The sequence below is a fragment of the Zychaea mexicana genome (genome assembly GCF_025766255.1).
Source record: "Zychaea mexicana strain RSA 1403 chromosome Unknown BDB00scaffold_27, whole genome shotgun sequence".
NCBI lineage: Eukaryota > Fungi > Mucoromycota > Mucoromycetes > Mucorales > Lichtheimiaceae > Zychaea > Zychaea mexicana.
Window position 1 is genome coordinate 156,772 of NW_026516690.1, and position 21,686 is coordinate 178,457.

General features: G+C 43.5%; 9 protein-coding genes across 9 annotated transcripts; 4 read left to right on the forward strand and 5 right to left on the reverse strand.

The window, feature by feature from the left end:
- Positions 1–377: 377 nt before the first annotated feature.
- BDB00DRAFT_761894 (ORMDL family) lies at positions 378–1,187 on the reverse strand (the record flags this gene model as incomplete). Its single annotated transcript, XM_053119296.1, has 4 exons — positions 378–528; positions 603–751; positions 914–1,026; positions 1,100–1,187. 4 exons carry the CDS (start codon positions 1,185–1,187, stop codon positions 378–380), a joined length of 501 nt encoding a protein of 166 aa, XP_052980742.1.
- A 1,169-nt stretch (positions 1,188–2,356) lies between these two features.
- BDB00DRAFT_739343 (cyclin-domain-containing protein) lies at positions 2,357–2,860 on the reverse strand (the record flags this gene model as incomplete). Its single annotated transcript, XM_053118435.1, has 1 exon — positions 2,357–2,860. A coding segment is annotated over one exon (504 nt), but the record flags the coding sequence as incomplete, so codon positions are not given.
- Positions 2,861–4,238: 1,378 nt separating this feature from the next.
- On the forward strand, positions 4,239–5,784 carry BDB00DRAFT_938263 (uncharacterized protein). Its single transcript, XM_053129275.1, has 4 exons — positions 4,239–4,540; positions 4,624–4,961; positions 5,039–5,153; positions 5,231–5,784. The coding sequence occupies exons 1-4, from the start codon at positions 4,411–4,413 to the stop codon at positions 5,308–5,310; spliced, it is 663 nt and encodes a 220-aa protein (XP_052980744.1). The 5' UTR covers positions 4,239–4,410; the 3' UTR covers positions 5,311–5,784.
- A 7-nt stretch (positions 5,785–5,791) lies between these two features.
- BDB00DRAFT_818245 (uncharacterized protein) lies at positions 5,792–7,355 on the forward strand. The gene has a single exon (XM_053123132.1). It carries the CDS (start codon positions 6,175–6,177, stop codon positions 6,994–6,996), a length of 822 nt encoding a protein of 273 aa, XP_052980745.1. The 5' UTR covers positions 5,792–6,174; the 3' UTR covers positions 6,997–7,355.
- On the reverse strand, positions 7,356–9,855 carry BDB00DRAFT_818246 (uncharacterized protein). The gene is made up of 13 exons (XM_053123133.1): positions 9,747–9,855; positions 9,561–9,607; positions 9,394–9,464; positions 9,193–9,269; positions 9,010–9,104; positions 8,828–8,919; positions 8,570–8,711; positions 8,393–8,495; positions 8,213–8,271; positions 8,066–8,142; positions 7,847–7,942; positions 7,696–7,762; positions 7,356–7,622 (listed from the first exon to the last, which is right to left on the reverse strand). The coding sequence occupies exons 1-13, from the start codon at positions 9,769–9,771 to the stop codon at positions 7,437–7,439; spliced, it is 1,137 nt and encodes a 378-aa protein (XP_052980746.1). The 5' UTR covers positions 9,772–9,855; the 3' UTR covers positions 7,356–7,436.
- Positions 9,856–11,153: 1,298 nt separating this feature from the next.
- Positions 11,154–12,703, forward strand: BDB00DRAFT_787095 (uncharacterized protein; the record flags this gene model as incomplete). Its single annotated transcript, XM_053120669.1, has 3 exons — positions 11,154–12,044; positions 12,147–12,564; positions 12,618–12,703. 3 exons carry the CDS (start codon positions 11,154–11,156, stop codon positions 12,701–12,703), a joined length of 1,395 nt encoding a protein of 464 aa, XP_052980747.1.
- A 2,890-nt stretch (positions 12,704–15,593) lies between these two features.
- Positions 15,594–15,770, forward strand: BDB00DRAFT_731862 (uncharacterized protein; the record flags this gene model as incomplete). Its single annotated transcript, XM_053118328.1, has 1 exon — positions 15,594–15,770. A coding segment is annotated over one exon (177 nt), but the record flags the coding sequence as incomplete, so codon positions are not given.
- A 552-nt stretch (positions 15,771–16,322) lies between these two features.
- On the reverse strand, positions 16,323–17,654 carry BDB00DRAFT_818249 (nucleoside phosphorylase domain-containing protein). Its single transcript, XM_053123134.1, has 2 exons — positions 17,261–17,654; positions 16,323–17,191 (listed from the first exon to the last, which is right to left on the reverse strand). Exons 1-2 carry the CDS (start codon positions 17,509–17,511, stop codon positions 16,480–16,482), a joined length of 963 nt encoding a protein of 320 aa, XP_052980749.1. The 5' UTR covers positions 17,512–17,654; the 3' UTR covers positions 16,323–16,479.
- Positions 17,655–18,137: 483 nt separating this feature from the next.
- Positions 18,138–21,508, reverse strand: BDB00DRAFT_871317 (fungal-specific transcription factor domain-containing protein; the record flags this gene model as incomplete). Its single annotated transcript, XM_053126816.1, has 7 exons — positions 18,138–19,020; positions 19,098–19,296; positions 19,393–19,891; positions 19,975–19,986; positions 20,078–20,093; positions 20,172–20,513; positions 20,610–21,508. 7 exons carry the CDS (start codon positions 21,506–21,508, stop codon positions 18,138–18,140), a joined length of 2,850 nt encoding a protein of 949 aa, XP_052980750.1.
- Between the last annotated feature and the right edge of the window lie 178 nt (positions 21,509–21,686).

The window sequence follows — 21,686 nt, forward strand, 5'->3', positions numbered from 1 at the left end:
GAGAAAGAAAGGTGTGTTGATGCGTCTTTGAACGTGTGTGTATGTGTGAGTGTTTTTCCTTTGGTACTATAGAAGTGGTGAAGAGAGAGTTCGTGTGTAGATGTTGGAAAAGGGTAAAGAGAAAAAGAGAACGAGGTATGAGAGAGAAAGAGTGTCCGTGTGCGTCTTGTCGAGGTGCAGGGAAGATGGGGGGTGAGTGGTAGTGGTAGTATATAGAAAGTAAAAGGTTGGATAACAAAAAAGACTCTTCTCCCCTCTTTTTTTCTCTCTCTCTCTCTCTCTCTCTCTTACCCTCTATTTTCTGTTGGTTTTCCTCTTTCCTCTGGTTTTCCTCGCCTGCCTGTCCTTCTCAGTCTGTCCCTGTGAGTCCATGTTGCTTAATCAACGACGTGATCGATCTTGTTGATGCCAAAGACCCGTACTCTGTGCATGACAGGCAATTTAGCGACCAACACCAACATTAAGGGTGCAAAGTTGATGACCAACAAGACGAGGTTATAATGCGTATAATGCGTGCTCAATAAAAACCTAAATATGTATTACAAGTTAAAAATAACTATTTGGGGCCATATTATTAAAAAAAATACGTGGCAAAAACTTACAAGGCGATCGGCACAGCCGTAAAGAACTTGCGGGTTGCTGTAAACTGGACACCTCCATCAATTTGTTCCCACAAGGTCAACCCGTCATAAGCTCCTTGATGGTTTTCGAATGGAATACCTTGTACCCAATGGAACATGATATATTGGCCCTTTATTTTTTGTACTTTATCGTTAGTTTTGATAATAATAATAATAATAACAACACACGTTGATATGTGACATATCTGCTTATATATAACAAGCATGCCTCTTCCCCCATCCTAATCATACATCCTAATCATATACATTATATCAGACAAAAAAGAACTTACAATGTTAAACGTCAGATTCGTCAAAGTCCAACTTGCTTCTGCACTAATGAACGGAATGACCGAGAACAGAGTCTTTAACAGTAAAATGATAAACAATGTGGTAAACCATGCGCCTATGCAACAACAGTGTTAGGGCGAGAGTTAGGATGAGATGAACAAACTAGAGTCGAATACATGTAATAATACCTTTGTAGTTGACCCATGAAGAATTAAAGTTGGGCATTGAACTCTGATCAAGAGTTTGATGAGCCTTTTGTTCTCGGATGCTGGACATGACTTTTAGTTTTTATCTCTCCGATTGGGTTGGTGTTGGTAAAAAGGGTTGTTGTTGAATGAGTGCTGCAGGTGTATGACACAATAATAGTAATAATAATAATAGAAATAATGTAAAAAATAATGATGGGGAGACACAACTTCGAGAAAGTGCAGCTTTCCCCCGTCCCCTCCTGCCCACCCCCCAAACGGGTCAGAAACCAATAAAAATAAGCTGACTTGCAAATGCTTGGCGGCCCACCTATTGGGTTTTCGGGTATCGAGGCAAGATCAAGCAAGAAAGCAAAATGGCCCATAATCCATGTTTGGGCAATCCACCCGGCCTCTTCTGGGGCACAATGAATCCATCATGCAAAAAAAAAGAAAAAGAAATAATGTCATTTCATTAAAGTAGCGTGTTTATTTAAAAAAGAGCTTTTTTTTCCATCCGTTTTCCTCCCCTCGGAATTTGTCCAAATAGAAGAAATGTTATGAGTCACAACAACAACAACAACCCTCTTTTCTCCCAAGAATGGCAGATTCAGTTTTTTTGAGATACAAAAAAAGGCTGTATGAGAAGGAGGAGGGGGGAAATGCTTTATTCCATGAAAGAGAGAGAGAGGCTGCTACAAATACATTTAGCTTTCCGGTTCATAAGAGAGAGAGAGAGAGAAAATATGGACAATGAAAGGGGTGGAAGTGAAGAAAAAAAAAGAGATGGACCTCACATAAAAAAAAGAAAAGATACGTAGTTTGTTTGTACAGTAGAAAGAGAGTAGTATGTAGTAGTAGTAGTGGAAGTAGTAGTAGTAGTAGGAATGTATGATAAAAACGAGAGAAATGTATTACATTCTGCGTTTATAACTATTCTCAACGTGTGTGCTATTGTTGTGTGAAAAAGGACCTTTTGTATCACGCAAGTCTTCTTTTTGTAGCCAACTGCGAGACAAGACAAGCGTCTGAAGCCTTGCGCTTACGTTCTGGGGGAGACGACAGCAAAGAGACTCTGCAGGGCAGTGCGTGCTTGATGTGACCCACTTCCTCCACAGGCGTAGGCATACCGAGCTTGAATAGCGTCGTAGCAGATGATGATGAAGAAGAGGATGAAGCATTCGCGGTTATTGTTGTTGTTGTTGTTGTTGGTGGGGGTATCTTGCGCTTTTGCCATTCCATGTGTTGCTCATCTGCGACATGGGTACTACTACTACTACTAGTACTACTATGGGTGACAGGAGTAGGTACACGGAACTTGAGATGGTTCTGCAGCATGAGGATCCATTGGTCGTACGTGTCCTTCTTGACATAGAGCGACCAATCTAATAGCTGAAGCATGACTCGTTCGGCATGATTGATTTCGGGAACACTGAGGCCGCTGACTTTGCTCCAGGCCGAGTTCTTGTACGTCTTGTCCTGAAGGAACTTGTGCGCACAGATCAGGGCTGCAAGGAACATGCGTCGGCCACACGAAATGTAGACGTCGTCGTTGCGGCGTTCCAGCACTCTCGGACGGATGCGGAACAGATAAAATATCGCAAGTTGCAAGGTGGAATGGGTCGTGCGGGAATGTTTCAAAATGTGGTGTAGAAAAGTGTTTAGGTTGGCAATGGGTCGATTGTTGCTTGTCGCAGCAGGTGTGCTCGTAGCATTAGGCCAGATGGACGCAATGGCCTGTACAGTGACATCTGTAAAGGCAGTGTGAGAGTTTGTTTGCATACGCATTTGTTAATAGGGAAACGTAAAAAATTAAGGTTTAACTACGTACCAACAAGTGCATTTACATAGGCCCGTTGCTTTTCCTGGTACTGAAGCTGCTGTTGGTGTTGTTGTTTCTGTTGCTGGATAAGATCTTTGTGTGGATTGCTGTTTGGCTGAGCAGGAGGTGTCAAAGTGGTCGGGGTGGTGGTGGTGGTGTTGGTTGCGTGAGGCATGGTCGAGTTCAGCAAAAGCGAAAGTAAAGTGGAAGAAGAGGCAGGGTATTTATTGAGATCGTTGTGGTGGTAGCTTGTACCAATAGGATGCGCAGCAAGTGTAGCAGCAGCAGCAGCACTAGCAGCACTAGCAGCAGCAGCAGCGGCGGCAGGTGTAATAGCTGGTGTGACTGCCGAAAGCGGCTGCGCAACGTTGTGGTGGGAGTTCATTGTATTGGTTGCTTGGCGTAGTAGTAGTCGTAGTTGCTTGTTATGTTATCGGCGCTACGCCTCGTTTTGGATAAGTTTTCTTAAAGGTCAAAAAAATAAAAAAGTAAAAGAAGTTTGGAGACAAAAGGGCTGCTTTCTTTTTAAAAAACAAGTTCAGTTTGGGTAAAGAAAGAAGCCTTGTGGGAGGAGAGATAAGACGAGAGAGGAGGGCGAGCGTTTAAAAGCGGGAGAGGATGGGAATAACAGACATGGTGGACAATCAGAAAAAGAGGGTTTAAGCAAAGATAAAAGAAGAGTGGGTGGGATAATAGTTAAGCGTTGTTCCTTTTTATATACTGGAGGAGCCTTTCGTTTCGATGGGGGTTTTGTGGAAACTTTAAAGAAGTGGAAAAATAAACAAGATTTTTTTTTCACAGAAAGATTCGAAAGACGGAAAAGGACGAGTGGAAATCTTTGGCCCTCATGAGTCATTATCGACTGTTTCTTTGCTCCTCCTAACCCACAACACAGCATCCCACCCGCCCCCAGCTCAGACGCTGAATCACTGTGAGCCGGCTCCGCTGCGATTGGTGCAAAAGCCCGTTTCTTGACTCAATGGGGGGGGGGCACCCCCTCCCCCCGATCGATAGGATCCACCCCCCCCCCCGAAAAAGTAGCTGCGCAACAATTTCCTTGTGAATACGTCACACACACACACACACACACACACACTGTTAATCACAGTCAGTCAGCCCAGTCAGTCATTACCATCACCGATTTTCCATCGTCAGTTCAGTGCAGCCCCAGTAAAATCTTGACATGCTTCGTAGTCTAGCGCATGGCTGTTATTAATCATCCACCTACCATCCCTGTTTCAGAGAAAAAAAAGTACAAAGTGTGGAGTGTGTGAGTGTGTTAAACGTGTTGGGCAGAGTGGGTGGTGCTTACACTTACGCCATTTTCCAATTTCATCTTTCCCAAAATCTTTTGGGCCTCCCTTTTTTTTTTCTCTCTTTTCTCTTTCTTTTTTTTTTTGGTGAACAAACCACACCACTTGTCTTTTTTTCTTGTTCCCTCCATATCTTCTTATTGCCCCCCCCTCTCACTTTTTTCTTTTCAACGCACGCAATGGAAGACAACAAAGCACCCGAAGTCCCTCTGCCTTGCAGTGCCGGATGTGGTTTCTACGGCAATAAAATCTACAACAACATGTGCTCCAAATGCTTCCGAGAGCATTCGGAACAGAACAAAAAAGAAGGTCGGTTTTTTTTTTGGTTCTTCTTGTTATCCTCAGTGTACATCCCCAGCAATAGCAACTTACCGACGGTTTCCCCCCAATAGAAGAAGTTCGTGAGAATCCTGCTGCTGCCGCCGCTGCTGCTGTTGCTGCTGCTGCCAGTGCTGCTAATAATACCACCACCACCAAACCATCGCTAGAAAAGCATGAACAAGAATTAAAGACACCTTTAACAACAACAACAACAACAACAACACCATCATCACAACAGCAACAGCAACAGCAAAAGCAACAGCAACAAGAAAAGTTAAAAGAACAACCAGCAACCACTACTACCACTACCGAAACGAAAGCCGAAGCGAGCAATGAAGAACAAGAAGAACAACCTCCGAGCAAACCTGTTCAAAAGAATACTGGCAGATGCTTCATGTGTCGAAGCAAAGTAGGTTACTCTTTTTTTTAGAATGTCTATACGAAAAAAAAAAGAGATTAACCTCCAAGTGTGTTGGCAATGGATAGATTCCATTAGCGAAACAATTGAGCAACAAGTGTCGATGCGACTACGTCTTTTGCGATTCGCATCGTTATCCTGACAAGCACGATTGCGACTTTGATCACGCTTCCATGGACAAAGGTGAGCAGGGTGAATGCACACGTGTTGGAGAAAGAGAGAGAGAGAGAGAGAAAGAGAGAATACTGAATACTCTTTAGATATTCTTGCAAAGAAGAATCCCAAGCTGAACGAACGACCGCGCGGAGGCAGATCGTTCCAACGTCTGGATAGCATGTAAACCAGCAGCAAAAACCCCATCCTCTTATCCACAAGTCGAATCATTTACCAAACAGAACTCCCACCAGAGCACACACACACTGGCACCATAAAGAAGACCTATCACACCACAACGCCTCCTTATCTCTCTCTCTCTCTCTCTCTGTTATACACACTTGTCTCGCTACCATCACCCGATTTCCAGTCAGAAAACAACAAAAAAAAGGGCCCATAAACAGAAAGCGTGGTGCTGTTTTTCCGTTTGTGAGAATCTACTCCCTCTCACTACTTTTTTTTACCTTTACCCTCCCACACACGCTTCCCCCCCCCTCTCTCTCTCTCAGTCACCACACACTCACAGATACTCACTCACTTTTTTTTTTCTTTTTTTTTTTTTACAATCTCTTGATATAAGGACTTCCTAACCCCCCCCCCCCATTAAAGGCTTTTTACAACGACAAACTACCAAGGCAGTGGTGTGGTAGCTGCATGACTGTGACAAGAGAGAGAGAGAGAGAGAGAGAGAGGAAGGATAGGATGAGAGTTACACAGACAATCATGGGATAACGGATGATGATGGTGACGATGATGACGATGATGATATAGGGCGTGGTGGGGGGCTGGCCTGGCCTGGACTGGCTTGGGGTGCTGCTGCCTGCTGCACAGGTTTCTTCATGACAATCATCGGGAAATACACAGCGATAATGGGGTCATGGGGTGGAGCAATGGGTTGTTGTTTGCCGCATAATCTTCTTTACTTTAGCCAATAAACCCCGCATTGCATTTGTATATATATATATATTTCAATAATTGATAGCCCTCTCTCTCCTTCCTCTTTCCCTTTCCCTTTTTCCTCTTCTTCTTCTCTCTTCATTATTAATCGATCATGTCAAAATCAACAACAGCGACTGAGCAAAAAGACCTTGACTTTATCATCTGTCTCTCATTCCACAAGCTTCAAGAACAAAACAACCACTCCCTGCTACCCTTTGTCCTGATACGGAATGCTCTCACTGCACAACCTCCGTCGTCTCCGCTTATCTGGAACAACCCTGTCGACGACGACGACGACGATCGTGACAATGATCCCACCATCACCAACAGCAGTAATAGACAACAACATCAGCATCATGACAACGACCATATGTTAATATCCTCATTACAAGCACAAGACCTCGACGAACAGCAACGAGAACAGAGCTGGCTTGATGCTTGCTTTGATGATTTGAACCAATATGAGCAAGAAGAGCAGCAGCAACAAGGTTACTATGGAAACAACCAACACAACAGCAGTTACTATGGCGACAATGACTATGATTATTACTACAGAAGCGACAAACAAGATGATGATGATGATGATGAAGAACAAGATATCGTCATGGAAGATGATTTTGGTGACATGCTATTGCATGCAGCAGCCAGACGAGCCGGTATTGTAAAGAATCACCCGCCATCACGACGACATCACCATCATCCGCAGCAACGGCGACGACATCATCATCAAATACCACCATTCTTTGTTCCTCTGGACGATGACGATGACCGGGTCGATAATGACGAGCTCCAGGATATCATTCTCGAACAAGAAGAACAACCCGGCGTATCATCATCATCACTCTCGGCACAGCCGCACATGGGTGATGATGATGATAATGAAAGGCACTTTCAACGGCGGTGGTCGTCGTCGTATTACATACCACGAAAATAATGCTTATCATGTAATTACGCCAGGCGGCGGCGGCGGAGGTGGCCCACACGATGGATGGGTGGTGCTGGTGTTACACTAGGGGGAAAATGACACAAGGGAATATGAATCACTTGTCGTAATACCATAAACAAAACAATCAATAATATATATATACGTAAACAATATAAAGTCACCCTCTTCTCCATGTACATAACATATTCTATCTATCATACTATACACCCCTACTCCTTCTCTCCACGCCAATAATTATTTATCAAACCACCATCCACACTTGTAAACACTCGACATACACAACTAAGAGTAATATGAATGATCCCGAGAATAAACACACAGAGTATGGGAAAAAAAATAGAGTGTTTTGTGCGAGTTTCAAAACGAAAATGGGGTGTATATATATTTTCTAGTTGATTTTAGTGTTTTTATGATAAAGAAAGCTTATTTTAATCGATAACATGGTACAAGCCCTTCTTGACCTCGCCTTCACCTTTCTCGTATGGAAGATCAAAGACGGCGTTGCTACGGAAACGTCTGAGGTACTGGATAGCAAGGTTCTGCAAATCAACAGGCTCAATGTACAAATCCTTGAAGGTATGAGCGCCGGGTGTGGGCTTGTCATCCAAGGTCATCTAGTTATTATAAAGATTGAGAGATTTTAGTATTCATCTATTTTAGCTTCTTTTCCTTTTGTTGACACTTTACTCTTTCAATGAGATCAGGGCTGATCATTTGGTTGTAAGGAAGCTTATCGAGAAGCGTGGCAGCGAACCTGTATAGAAAAATAAATGATGAGTCTATTTAGCTAATCATGCACAACAGAGGGAGACTCAATTTTTCCTTTTTTGACTTTTACTTTGCAATAGGAAGGGGTAACGGACGGATCGGGAGAGGCTTCATGGCAATCTCACGAGCCAATTCAAAGATCTGCTCGTAAGTCCATGCCTTGGGACTATAGTAAAAAAAATAATAAAATAAAGTAAACAATATGTCATTGTTTCTTATCAGTACATAAAGACACATGGTACACACGCCCTTCTTTTTATATTATATAGTAAGTCATCGGATCATATACCCGTAGAGTTCATAGGTCTTGCCAGCAGTCGAGTCAGCAAGGAACATGACTTCCAAGGCTTGGGCAACATCAATGGCCTATAGAGTATTCGGAATTAATAACATACATCACAATCTCTCTCTCTATCTATGCGGGTCTGCACATTACCGAGACGGGGTAGATCTTGGTCTTGCCCTCGTTGACGTAGAATTGCCATCCTTCACCACCTGCATTTTGGGGAAACCCGGGGATAATTTGTATAAGCATTATTCTTTTATCGAGGGTAGATAAGACCCGTGTTTCCTATACTCTCTCTCTCTCTCTCTCTCTCTCTTTTGGAGAACTTACCGCCAATTCTGTTCAAGAATCGGTCCTCGTGACCATACATGGTACCGGGTCGTGCAATGGTAGCATCAGGGAACACTTCACGGACAGCTTGTTCACCCAAGTACTAAGAAAGTACATGGTCGTGTCAATAAAAAAAAAGGTGTATATACTTGAACGCTATGTGTACATGTAACAAACCTTGGTGCGCAAGAAAGCCGAGGTCGAGTCTTCCGAAGCGTTCAATGAGGAGACCTGAACGAAACGGGCAACACCAGCTTCAGCAGATGCCTCAGCAATAAGACGCGAGCCCTCCACGTGAACGTCATTGAAGGTAAAGTTCCTAAATTACCAATCATTTAGTTCTTTGCAAATGTCCCCCTTTACTTTGTTTCCTCTCGCTCGCTTTTTTCTTTCCTTGATCCATTCCCAAAAATCTTAAAAAGGCTGATAATTTACTTTGTTTCATAATCACGTCCCACAAGGTTGTAGACAATATCAGAGTGACGAACACATTCCATGATTTGCTCACGGTTTCTCAAGTCGAATTCCTAATGTCGAAATATGCACATACAAGGTTCAATATACATAGACCCGGAGAACAATGACCACTTTTTTTTACACAGTCGTAATAAGCTTACCAAAGGAATAATTTGACCAAGATCACCAGTGACCTTCAAGTGACGGGCCTCATCGGGATCACGGTAGGCAACAACGACTTGAGTACCTTGTCTTGCTATAATATTTTCATGTGTACGTGTTGGTTTTTCAATATTATACATCCGCGTCTGTTGGCCGAATAAAAATAAAACAGGACACTTTACCGAGCTTCTGAACAACGTAACGGGCGAGGAAACCGGTACAGCCGAAAACAGTAGCAATGTGCCCGTTGGTGCTGGAACTGTTGTTGTCGTCGTCGTTAATTTCGTGATTTCAAACAGAATCGGTACAGGTATTATGAGTAAAACCAACGCGCTTCTCATGTGATTAGAGCAAATAACCAAATTTGCCAGTGTCCTACTTACCGACCACCGCGACCATACTTGAGCATGGTTTGGCCGGTCTTCTTGCGGAACGTCAAATCGTGAATCGAACGCTAATGTATACGTGGTTTTTTTTGTTTCAATTAAATAGATTGTGTTAATAGTGTCGAATAGAACGCGTCGACGTAATATTTATCAAAGGTGCTTACAAGTTGGACCACGGAGGCGGCTTTGGTGGCCTCACGACGACCAGCCTCTGTTGTTTAGTTATATACACAACGGCGTGTATAATATATACAATGAGTAACAAGTTTTTTTTTGGGGGGGCTGTGTATGTAACAATCATAACGGTTGTTGTAGTCTAATCGTTCTTTTTTTCTGGTTCGTTTTCTTACGTCTCAAAAGAGCGGTGGCAAGCATGGTTGGCAGACTATTTCAGAAAAGAGAAGGGAGATAGGTGGAGAGAGAGAGAGAGAGGGGGGAGTTAATTTGCAGTAATATAGTCTGTCCAAAGAACTTTTGTTTGCCTGGGCAGCAATCCCTCCAAAATCTGTTGGCGGGACGACGTCACAACCAAAAAAAATTCGGAGTATCTTTTTGTTCATGAATAGCGGTACTGGAAAAAGTAAGCAAACAAGCTGCCCATATTGCGACAATTGCATGACTATATGAAAATGTGTTACGGATGTCTTGACATAATGTATACAACAACGTCAGAAAGAGTAGTAGTAAAGTGGTGGGGAGTGATTTATATAGTTGGTGATGTTGCAACCGTGGAAAATAAGATAAACAGCTGACTATGTGCTACGATGTTTTATGCTAAGGCAAAAAGAAATTCAGGCATGAATAAAAGAGCCTACGGAAAAAACAGTATCATCATATTTCGAGGTCTGCGTAGACGATTTACTACATAACTTTCTTGGCGACAATGATGATGTGCATGTTTTTGTGCTAAATTTTGTCTGATACTGGTATTATAAGATACATGGAGTTGATGGGTGATATGCAGGGAATGGAGGATACATGGCGGTGGTGGGGCACTATAATGCGTGCTTACACATGGAGCCCACTTAAAAAAGTGTTCGGCCCGTCGTCCTTTAAGATTTTTTTCTCCTCACTCGATCTTTTTTCTTCAATTTTTATACCAAAAAAGCAGGAACTCCTAGCACACAGAAGCAAGACTGATCGAAATGGATGCAGGATAGAGAGTGGAAGTAATAAACTATCTCTCGTTTACTACCTGCTATTTCTTGTCAGTCACATTTACATCGTAGCAGTATCTCTACAATGCATACAGAAATTGTCTAATCGACATCAAAGAAAAGTATGCAGTATATAACAAACGTCTAAATGAATTGATGATCTAGTAATAGATATAGTACACATTGATGAGAATAGCATCAAATCTCTAAGCTTGTAAAAAGCGCGGTCTGACTGCATACACAGCGTGTCATACTGTTTACATCTAGAGTAAATGGTGGATAAAGGGAACAAATGGATATATCTGGTTTGTAGTTGTAGCTATTACAATAGTATTTTATTTAGTAAATATATGTATATATCTTGACATAACTGATATCAAAAAATAGCTTAGGTCATGACTTGCAAGCGTCTTATCATTCTGAAATGTCACTTCTGACCTTGTTATGCCGGGTCGTGTAACGGAACGGCGTGTGTGCGTTGTAACAGATACAAGTCACTACCCCCTATTCCCATATATATGAATATCTCTTACTCAATATAATAAAGTCAGTTGTTATCACCGGACTCTTACATTTGGTGGAGAAGCATAACTTTTAACAATGGATCAAAATAATCCTCAATCTTCAGACCCAAACAATCAACAGCCTGACAACGTACCTCACGGCAATCCGTGGGCACTAGAGCAGCAGATCCCGGCAGCATTCCCACAGTATCATCAGCAACAGACAGCACCTAGAACAATAGAACAGCAAGGTGACCAGCAGTTCGGTGACGAACAACTCCGTTCGATTCAACAACAACAGATGCCAACAACACTCCATCCGGAAATCGAACGTATGCGAGCACTTATCATACAAGAACAACAGCAAACATCAGCAAGACAACAGCAAGAAATGCTAGAATGGCAGCGGCAGCGAGAGGCGGAACTGCAAGAGCAAATCAACAGCCTCAATAGACAGCACCAAGACGAACTGCAACAACTAACCCGTAATATGCATCAAATGTATGAGCAATTACGCCCACAACAAACACCAGACATGGCATCGACAATATCTCAACAGTTCACGGCATTCCTCCAAAGTCAAGAAGATCGTGAGCACCGTCGAGAACGATCACACCACGAGCTCTTAGAACAACTTCAGGAACAGCAGCAGTTAGGGAGATGGGAGTCATCATCTCAAAGAGAATCAAGTGCAGCACGCGATGATGCACCCCTAATCGCTGCAATGAACAGTTTGACTTTGGCCATGCAGCAACATCAACAGCATCAAAGGCAACGAGCCACAACACCAACCCAACATTCATCAATGGAAAGTGTGTCAGTAGCATCGCAGCAACAACAACCGAGAAGAACAGTCAAGACCATTAGATCCGATTCATCTGGTGAAAGAAACGAAGAATGGGCAACGGGAAGTGAGCAAGGAGATTCAGGAGATGATGAGCCCCCTGAAGGAAACCTTGCATGGGTAGTCAGACAGAACGAAACGACAGTAAAAAGGAAAAAGACACGGTATTTGGATTTACAACCGTATCGTGGGCTACCAACAGAAAATCCACACACATGGATATCATCATTTGAAAAAGCAGTTCAGTATTACGACTGGTCTGACGACGAAAGCTGCAAAGAATTCATGATCTCAATGAGAGACAACGCTGTTGATTGGTGGGATGGATTAAGCGACGATGCCAGAAACGATATCAACCAGATCAAAAAAGCATTCACAGAATATTTTGGCGGTGGCCAAGAGGCAGCAGTAGTAGCATTGTCAGATCTACCCAAGATGAAACAAGGACCTGAAAGTATGGTTTCATTCGGAGCCAGACTCAAGTTGGCATTGGGACGCATTGATCCTCGCATGGACGAGAATTTGAAGCTCTACTTTTTCTCTATTCATGCAAGAGAAGATGTAGCACGCGAAGTCTCACGTTATAAACCGGAAACCCTCGACAAAGCGATCAGATATGCGATATATTTGGAACGCACCGATGAAACAGTAAAAGCCCAAAAAGGTCATCGACAAAACAACAGCAGAGCACCATTGTTAACAACACCAACATTGCAGCAACCAACGACAACTTCAACTTTAACAAACGACGGCCCGACAGCAATGGAAATCGATTCGAACAGTCAACGACGACAGTACCATAATCACAACAACAAGAAACCATTCAACAAGAAAAAACAGTTCAATAAGAAAAAATTCAATGGTACCTGCAACAACTGCAACAAATATGGCCACAAAGCGAGAGACTGTTGGTCAAGAAAAAGCAACAGTCAGCAAACAGCAAACCAGGAGTCAGCAACCTTAGTACAGCAAAAAGGCGACAGCAACAACAGCATGGACGACGATTCTTTTGGCACACCATTATTCGATTACCTGCAACAAAACTCCCAACAAAAAATCAATGGTATTCCTGTGAAACAATCAGTGCAAACAGACGACGAGAATCGGTCATCCTTACGCTTCACAGTAAACATCAATATTGGCGCCGCAGAAATTCAAGCCTTGGTGGATACCGGTTCAGAAGTGACAACAATTGACGAAGCAACAGTACAACAAGCTCAACTATCGACAATAACGGCATCACTATTATATATTCAATATGGCAACAAATCCCGATCTTTATCCGACAAACAAACGATCTCAACATTGGAAATGAACGGACAGCAATACCCAATTGCATTACGCATTGTGCCAAAACAAAATACAAAGGTGATATTGGGTATGGATTGGCTGGTGGGGTTGAACATTTTGCTGGATCCGAATAACCGCACAATCATTCCAAAGAAAGACGTGGCTTTCATTAGTAACAGCAATGCAGCAACAACAATCTCGGCAACCGTTCCAAAACCAGTGCGAGAATTTTTGCAACAACATCCAGCACTATACAATGATACAGAAAAGCAAACGATCACATCAGTGCCAATATATCACCACATCAATACTGGTGATGCAGCACCTGTATACACCCCAAATTTTCGACGGTCCCCAGCAGAAAAGGCAGCACTAGCAGCAGAAGTACAGAAGATGCATGAGCGTGGTGTTATTGTCGAATGTACCAGCCTGTGGGTTTCACAACCAGTACTGGTACCAAAACCGGACGGCAGCCTACGATTTTGCGTGAACTACAAAAAACTCAATGCTGTCACTGAGAAAGACAAATTTCCTCTTGAACCAATCGACTCTCTCCTCGACAAACTCGCCGGAAAAAAGCTATTCAGCCTGATTGATTTGAAATCCGGATACTGGCAGATACCCATGGATCCAAAGGACTCATACAAGACATGCTTCTCTGATGGGCAGAAGCTATGGAGGTTCCTCGTTTTACCCTTTGGAGTGACCAATGGTGTAGCGAGTTTTTCTCGTTTTATGTCTCATTTGCTTGGCCATTTATCCTTTTGCCATTTGTACATCGATGATGTCCTCATTGCATCAGAGACAGAGCAACAACATTGGGAACATGTACTAACGGTTCTGGATATCATGACAAAGGCATCACTCAAGATTGGTCTTACGAAATGCTCGTGGGCAAAATCAGCGGTCAAATTCCTCGGGTTCATTGTATCGGCAGAAGGCATCAAGTCAGATCCAGCCAAGGTGGAAGCAATCAAGAACTGGAGCCAGCCAAAGAATACTAAGGAATTGGAGCGACTACTAGGAACATGTGTCTTCTACCATCGCTTTTTTGCAAATCTAGCACATGTCGCAGCACCGTTATACCGATTACTACGCAAGAACGTGGAATGGCAATGGGGTACTGAGCAAGAAGAAGCATTCACAACGCTCAAGAAACGACTGATGGAACTTCCCACCCTTGCCTACCCGGATCCAAGCCTGCCGTACGAGATGCACACAGATGCAAGTGATTTTGCCTTGGGATCCGTCCTCGTTCAAGGATATCGACCAGTGGCATACGCTAGCAAGACACTGTCAGCAGCCGAGAAACACTATAGTGCTGTAGAAAAAGAGGTGATGTGTATAGTATGGAGCTTGCTACACTTCCATTGCTATGTACATGGTTGTTCCTCTTTAACGATTTACAGCGATGCATACGCAGCGAAAGCAATCCTAGGCAGCAAGAATCCTAAAGGCAGGATTGCACGCTGGGTGATGGCTGTTCAAAGCTATACCTTTGTAATTGTTCATCGAAAAGGAGTGGACAACGTCGACGCAGACGCATTGAGCAGATCGTGCAACGAACAACAAAACAACAACGACGGAAATGCATCAGCAATAACATACGACGAATTATTGCATCATCAACGCGACGACGACGAAATCCACAAATATATAAAAAACAACGATGAACGTTTTTTCTGGCACCACGGCTTATATTGCATCAACAAAGCGAGCCCAGTCGCAGTCATGCCGAAAACCTTGCGACAACGTTTTTTCAATTCAATTCATACACACCAAACAGCAGCTCACATGGGGCGAGACAAGACCTTGGACAAAGCATATCAACTAGCATGGTGGCAATCAAGGAAAAACGACATCAGCAACGCCATCAAAGCTTGTCCAGCCTGCCAACAGCATAAGACACCAACACACAAGTACGGAAAAATGACGAGCATACAGGTCGGTGAACCTTGTGAAGTCTGGGCTGCAGATATTGCAGTATTGCCGACAACAAACAGCAACAATCGATACTTGCTTGTCTTTGTAGAATACATGACAAAGTGGGTCGTCACCGCGGCACTTCCCAGCTTCGATTCCAACACAATAGCACAAGTACTACTCTTCCAAGTAATACTAAAATTCGGAATGATGAAAAAGTGGATCACGGATAACGGCAGTAATTTCATCTCGGATGCGATGCAAGCTGTCTGTAAACGATTGGGAATATCCAGGTCAACAACAAGTGTGGAAAGACCACAAGGTGACGGACTATGCGAACGTCAAAATCGAACTATAAAAGGAGCCTTGGCTATATATGCAGAACACAACCCGGCAACATGGGACGAATACTTACCATTTGTCACATTTGGAGTGAACACAAGCAAACAAGCATCAACCGGCAAATCCGCTTTTGAAATCATGTTCGGCCGTACAGCAATACTTCCATCCGCAGCTGATTTACACTTACCAGCAATGAAAACACACACAACCGAAACTTGGATCGCATATCTCAATCATTATCTTCCAATCCTGCACAAGAAAGTACACAACAATATCCAAAAAGCCCAAGAACGGCAGAAACGTTACTATGATCGCGGCAGACAAGAAAGACCGAAATTTAACACTGGTGATCAAGTAATGCGACTAAAGGCAAAGGAAACTTGGAAATTTCCCAATCCAAAGTTTTCGGGGCCTTGGACAATCACGAAAGTGAACAATGACGCCGGAACCAGCTTTACAATCAAAAGTCAAATCAAAGGCAGAACAAAAACCACCAAAGCAAATCAAGATCAGCTTTATCAATACCAACAAACATGAATTTCACTTAGTTTAGCTTTTTCTTTTCTTCTTTATACTTATAATATTTCGTTTTATCATAGCAGTATCTTTTTTTTGCAGAGGGGGAGCTGTGTAACAGATACAAGTCACTACCCCCTATTCCCATATATATGAATATCTCTTACTCAATATAATAAAGTCAGTTGTTATCACCGGACTCTTACATGCGTGTAACACGATTGCCGCTGATGCTCGATATGGCAATTTATTCCGCAGAGATAAAATCGAGTTGACATGAACAGTTGGTTCTACCACGCAGTTATTTTAGTTCGATTGTCTACCGCGATAATAGACAGTATTTCCAAAGTACATTGTGCAACAGAGACAACCAAAGTTCGAGAAAACACAACAGCAGTTCAAGCAATGTTTGTTAAAAATAGACAAATTAAATGCCAAGGTATATAGAATAATTTATTAAATGGTTTGAGGATAGTCTTGAGCGTGTGCGAGGTGAAGTGTGGAAAGATTAAACGGATGGCTTGTTGACACATTCCCACACAGTGCCAACCGGATCCATTTCATCCTCAATTTTCGTTGAAACCAGTGTATCCAGCACTGCTTTGCCGACAGCCGGTTCTAACACAGTGACCACCTCTGGACGGATAAAGCCATTACCCACACGGTCTGCAAACACTTGCATGCATCCAGCAGCCTTGATCTTTTGTTGAACCGAGCACTTGGCGAGGTGGAACAACATACTCGTTTCCATTTCCGAACAATCCGTCTCTGGATGCACCTTCATGACGTGTTCAATAAGGTCCTTGTTGTCATCCCAGAATGCAGGGTCCTGACGTCCCTGAGAAGAATAGAACGAACAGCCATCACAATTGAGGCCCCCAGTGACGACAGGACCGACTGCGCCGTCTGTTTCTTCCTGTAGCTTGCCGAGCACCGATTTCAAATTGCCTGCCAACTGGTCGGTCATTTCGGCATCGGCATCAAAGGTGCCCGAAACAAGATAGGGCGTTGACTTTGCCAGCTCTGGATAGATGGGGTGATCGCTGAAATAGTCTAGGTTGCGACGAATGCAAAAGCCGGCGCGAGGGACAATCACAGAGCCGAGTTTTGCACGTTCGGTCCATGAGCCACATGAGCCGAAGCGGATGACGGCCATGGTGCCTGAAACAACGGCACGGGTTTCACGGATAAAGAAATCCATCATTGGACTTCCCATGCCACTACGCAGCATGTCAATCAGTCAATCGTTTGTGTCCCTCCTGTACAGCAAGGGAAAAAAAGAAGCTTACATCGCAAGGATGGTGATAGGAACTCCTTTGTATCGTCCTGTAATAGTCAGGAAACCACGTTGACTGGTGTGGATGAAAGTTGGATGGCCGGCCTCCTCGTCGCTATCCAACCATCTGGCTATAGCTCGAGCTCGTACGTGATCACCGACAGTTAGGATACGGTTCGCCACTTCACCCTGCTTAACGTTGATATGGTATACTCGTCCGTCAGCATCCTGTGGGAAATTTGCGTTTGCCAGAGCTTCTTTCATTGTGTATGCGGGGTTTTGGGCCTGGGTATAGAGATGGTGAAAGTTAAAGAGAAAAGGGAAAATGGGAAAGACCAGTGGAGGCCTGATGAAAGTCCAACCTGCTCCGACTCAAAACGGGGCAACCGTGACGTACTTTTCTTTATTCAGAACCTAGGATATGGTAGCGAAGCGGCATGATTGGCCCTGCTTCTTTGAACCTGTGAGCTCCCAAATTTAGCATAAACCAGGAACAAACATCGCTTGAAGTATTGTGAAAGTAGAAATAATGGTACATGGCCACTTGATCTGTCTTTGCATATGAGCTCTGAAGTTGTTGGACTTTCATGTATGTACTGTAAATGATACAGCAATCTAAGAGAGATTCAAATAAGGATGCCTGGTCAAGTAGAATGATACTTGAAGAAGTTTCGATGCTGTAAAGCTCATGTGCGGTACAAGCCAAACTTCTATTACAGAACTGATGTAGGAGTAATGTAGCGATATCGAAAACGAAAAAGTTTAATAGTGTTGAAGCTGTACAGGAAAAACAAAAAAAAATGCAAACGTTGAGACAAAATACTTGGTTGGTAAAAGCAATAATACAGTGTATGGTACAAGAATACTTCCAGACACGCCTTTGATGATGATCAAAGCGGCCTTTGGTATCCAATTTCTTCAAGGAAAGCATCCCATTCTTCTTGGGTCCAATAGGTCCCGACAGGAAGGTTTTGAATAGGCAACAGGTCGATTGCTGAAGACATGGCCGCCTGTTGCTGTCTAAAAACGTCGTCTATAGCCATGCCGCTTGATGTGCTGGTCATGTCCGCCATATGTGTTGTCATGCTGCTGTTCAATGGATGATGTTGATTGAGATGATGATGCCCAGAAAGACCATACGCAACATCATTGCTGCTCGACTTTACCATATAGGGCATTTCGTTTAATGACGGTTGTTGTTGTTGTTGTGGTGGTGGTGGTGGTGGTGGTGCACCCATAGGATTTGTGTCATTGGAAAAACACATAAGAGTCGGCTTGCTGCTGGCGCTCACATAAGCAACTTCTGCTAATGGTCCAGGCGGACTGACGTTCACAGTCAATTCCTGAAACAACGGCCTTGGTAAACCATTATTATCCGGTAACTTGTTGAACATGGCAATTTCGCGGGGCAAGGAGCTGACAAAAAATGCTTCAGCGCTCGTACTGCTCAGCATAGGAACGGTGACCGTTTGATTATGTTTCTTATCACTCTGTTTTGCAGCAGTTGAAGAAGTAACAGTCGTGGTCATCGTCCTTGGATCATTCTTGATATCCTCTCCCTTTGCAGTTATATGCATAACAGTCTTGGTCGCAGTGGCATCATCCGTGTACCGTTTTGAAAGTTGGTTGAGGATGCGTGCAACTCGGAAACGCATACCATTGGATGAATAGACAGCTGCACATCGCGCTAGGTTTCTACAACCATGTCGGCGAACACTTTCGTCTTCACTGCCTGCATTCAAAATGAAAATGATGCCTGCTTGAAAAACAGAGCTAAGAAGGCATAAGTCAAAGGCATTCAATATATATAACAATAAATCGTATCCCAAAGCTTCTTTAGTTTCACTTACTATCCCAAGAAACTTCGGGGAAGGCATGGGGCCCCACAACTGACCAACGTTTCTGTAGCATCAATAATATTGAGAGCCGCAGTCGTACATGAGCTTTGTGACCGCAGTGAATGCATGCTATTTTCATTAACGTCTGGGCCTGCAATAAATGGTCGATGTAAGAGGATCATGACGCAGTTGTAGAAAATATAAAGGACAACTACAGGAGAAGAAAACACGCATTGATTCAATGTGTTAGTAACACCCTTGTTACATGCAAGAAGGTCGTGCAAACAAACGACTACACTATACTTACCGCCAGCACCATTTGGTTGAAGAGCCTCACGAAGGTTGAACTGGAGTTCCGAAGGAAGGTTGAGTCGCCATGCGTGGAGCTGCATGTCCAGGGTGTCGACAACCTCTTCCATACTCCGTTCATCAGATGCGTTATGCGCTTTCGGGGAATAGAGTTGCACTAGCACTCGCCGTAGAATACAAGAAAGCGTGATCATGCTCAAAAAAGGTGCATATTCGTTTCGTCTCTCTCGTATGCATGCTTCAGCCTGAGCGATTAGAACGGGGCCTTTCAGTTCGCATTCTTTAGCAATCACTGAATGGTAAGCCGAGTCGATTTCATAAGGAGAAGGAAGCTCAACGTCAAATTCTTCGTCAGCGATGGCGACGGGTCGGCCGAGTGCTGCAGCTACCCACTTATCGAGCACGTATAGGCAATACCATAGTCGTCGTCGATGTTCGATCTCTCTTTCTGGCAAATTCCAGTTACTACTACTCCTGTGTAAGCCAAGATCTTGGGCCTGTATATATGTATATGTTAAACAATGCATCCGAAAGATAAGAGCCATTTGAGCAAGGAAGTGAAGTTATGTGATAGACATACCATGCGAATTGCCTTTTATTGCCGACCGCGTTACCCAATATCGTTGTTAGTATTATTTGTATCGAAGGAAAAAATTATATTAAGCAGGAAGAGTTCCTCTTACCGTTCCAGTAATAATCCTATTATTTTCATATTAAAAAATAGGGTTAGCAACATATCGATAACTCGAGAAGAGAACTACTGTTTAAAAGCCGTACCAATGGATAGAATCATCTTCTTCTTCATTTTCGTCACACATGGTAACAAAATGTGCCAGCAGTACCAAAGTTTGAAGCGTACTAATTCGACTACGCCTATACACAACCTCCATAATCTTCATGACTTTGTCCCGCAAGGCTTGCTTGATAATGGCGATTGTTTTTCGATCAAAGTTGGTGCCGACGACATAATCATCTTGAAAATGCAAAAAGTCGGTTGCTACTACGCATACAGCACCAAGCAGATACTGATCTGGCGGGTGTGGGTTTTGAAAATAGTACTGCTCCAGGAACGAGAGTTTGTTGAGAATGGGTATGTTTGGTTGGACGTACACAAAGTAGCTAATGGCATGTATACAAATAAGAACCAAGGAAGAAATGCGAGTTGAGTTCCCATAAAGTAGCGCTTTCTGCTAATTTTGGTAAAAGGCATCTTACGAGTGCACCATGAGTTCAACAAGCTCGTCTGTCAAATGCGGGATGTCTTTGAGGAGAGTCAATCTTTTTGGTATCCGTGGCGCGCTTTGTCGCAACTCCTCTGCCTTGATAAAGACATGCTCGTTACTTTCATGGTTCACTTTTTGAGTAATCCATGATGCAGCCGAACAATTGTCGTATACAATCCGGTGTGCCGCGTTATCGTTGAAGATGCTTTGGTTAAGCATATGGATGCCGGAACTGCTGCCAATGTATCGTGTTTGCTCGTAGTTGCTTAATTGTAGTAAGCTCATGTGCTCTATCATTTCTGCCGTCGGATCAAGTGGAATTAAATCTTTGACTCCACAAAGGGCAGCCACAAGCGAATGGGAGTGTTCTTTTTCGACCGTTGATTTACTGCTGTCACTAGTAGCTTTGGTAGCTGTATTGCTGATTTGACAGTGTTCATGTTTATCATCTTTATTTCGCTGTTCCTGCTGTTGTTGCTGATGCAGCTGTAACAAGCTCTGGGATTGTGACCTGCGTACCCTCTGAACCCCTTGGATGAGGTTTTCTAGACGAGATACTCGATCTTCGAACGATTCAATAGGAGCCTGGGTTTGTTTTTGTTCGTCAGTGCGAAAGTAACAGTCGGCACCGACGCTTTTGCAGCCATGGCAGGGTTGCACTGTATCTGCATTGCACCGGATTCGGCGCTTTCGACAGAGATCGCAGCTTCGTTTCGCTTTACTGCGTTTCTGTCGAGGAATATCGACTGTGGTATTGTTGGGATTGACGTATGGCAAAGGAAGAATCGTAGGAAGTCGAGGTTGCAGTTGCTCCTGCGTTGGTGCTGTAAATCTCTGTGCTACCGTCGTTTTATCTTGGATATCTTGGAATGAAGCGGCATGTGAGCTCATGTGGAAAAAAGAAAGAGGAAAGCAAAGAAAAAAAATTAATAAAACAAGTTGCTGTATTATCAAAGTACTCAAACTCTCTCGGTTTTTAGGTTCTGCCGTTTGCCGCCATTTGATTAAACTGACATTCATCGTCGCCACGCACCGTCGGGCACTCTCGCCTTATTTTTTTCTTCGGTTA

Bases quoted from the DNA above. Each gene is read 5' to 3' on its own strand.
- BDB00DRAFT_818245 (XM_053123132.1), top strand. From the start codon at position 6,175: ATGTCAAAATCAACAACAGCGACTGAGCAAAAAGACCTTGACTTTATC.
- BDB00DRAFT_938263 (XM_053129275.1), top strand. From the start codon at position 4,411: ATGGAAGACAACAAAGCACCCGAAGTCCCTCTGCCTTGCAGTGCCGGA. The intron at 4,541-4,623 runs GTCGGTTTTTTT...TCCCCCCAATAG, and splicing joins GGAACAGAACAAAAAAGAAG to AAGAAGTTCGTGAGAATCCT. The intron at 4,962-5,038 runs GTAGGTTACTCT...GGCAATGGATAG, and splicing joins GCTTCATGTGTCGAAGCAAA to ATTCCATTAGCGAAACAATT.
- BDB00DRAFT_818246 (XM_053123133.1), bottom strand. From the start codon at position 9,771: ATGCTTGCCACCGCTCTTTTGAGAC. The intron at 9,465-9,560 runs GTAAGCACCTTT...CGTATACATTAG, and splicing joins CCGCCTCCGTGGTCCAACTT to CGTTCGATTCACGATTTGAC. The intron at 8,143-8,212 runs GTAATGTGCAGA...AATACTCTATAG, and splicing joins CCAAGATCTACCCCGTCTCG to GCCATTGATGTTGCCCAAGC.
- BDB00DRAFT_818249 (XM_053123134.1), bottom strand. From the start codon at position 17,511: ATGAAAGAAGCTCTGGCAAACGCAAATTTCCCACAGGATGCTGACGGA. The intron at 17,192-17,260 runs GTAAGCTTCTTT...CATGCTGCGTAG, and splicing joins CCTATCACCATCCTTGCGAT to TGGCATGGGAAGTCCAATGA.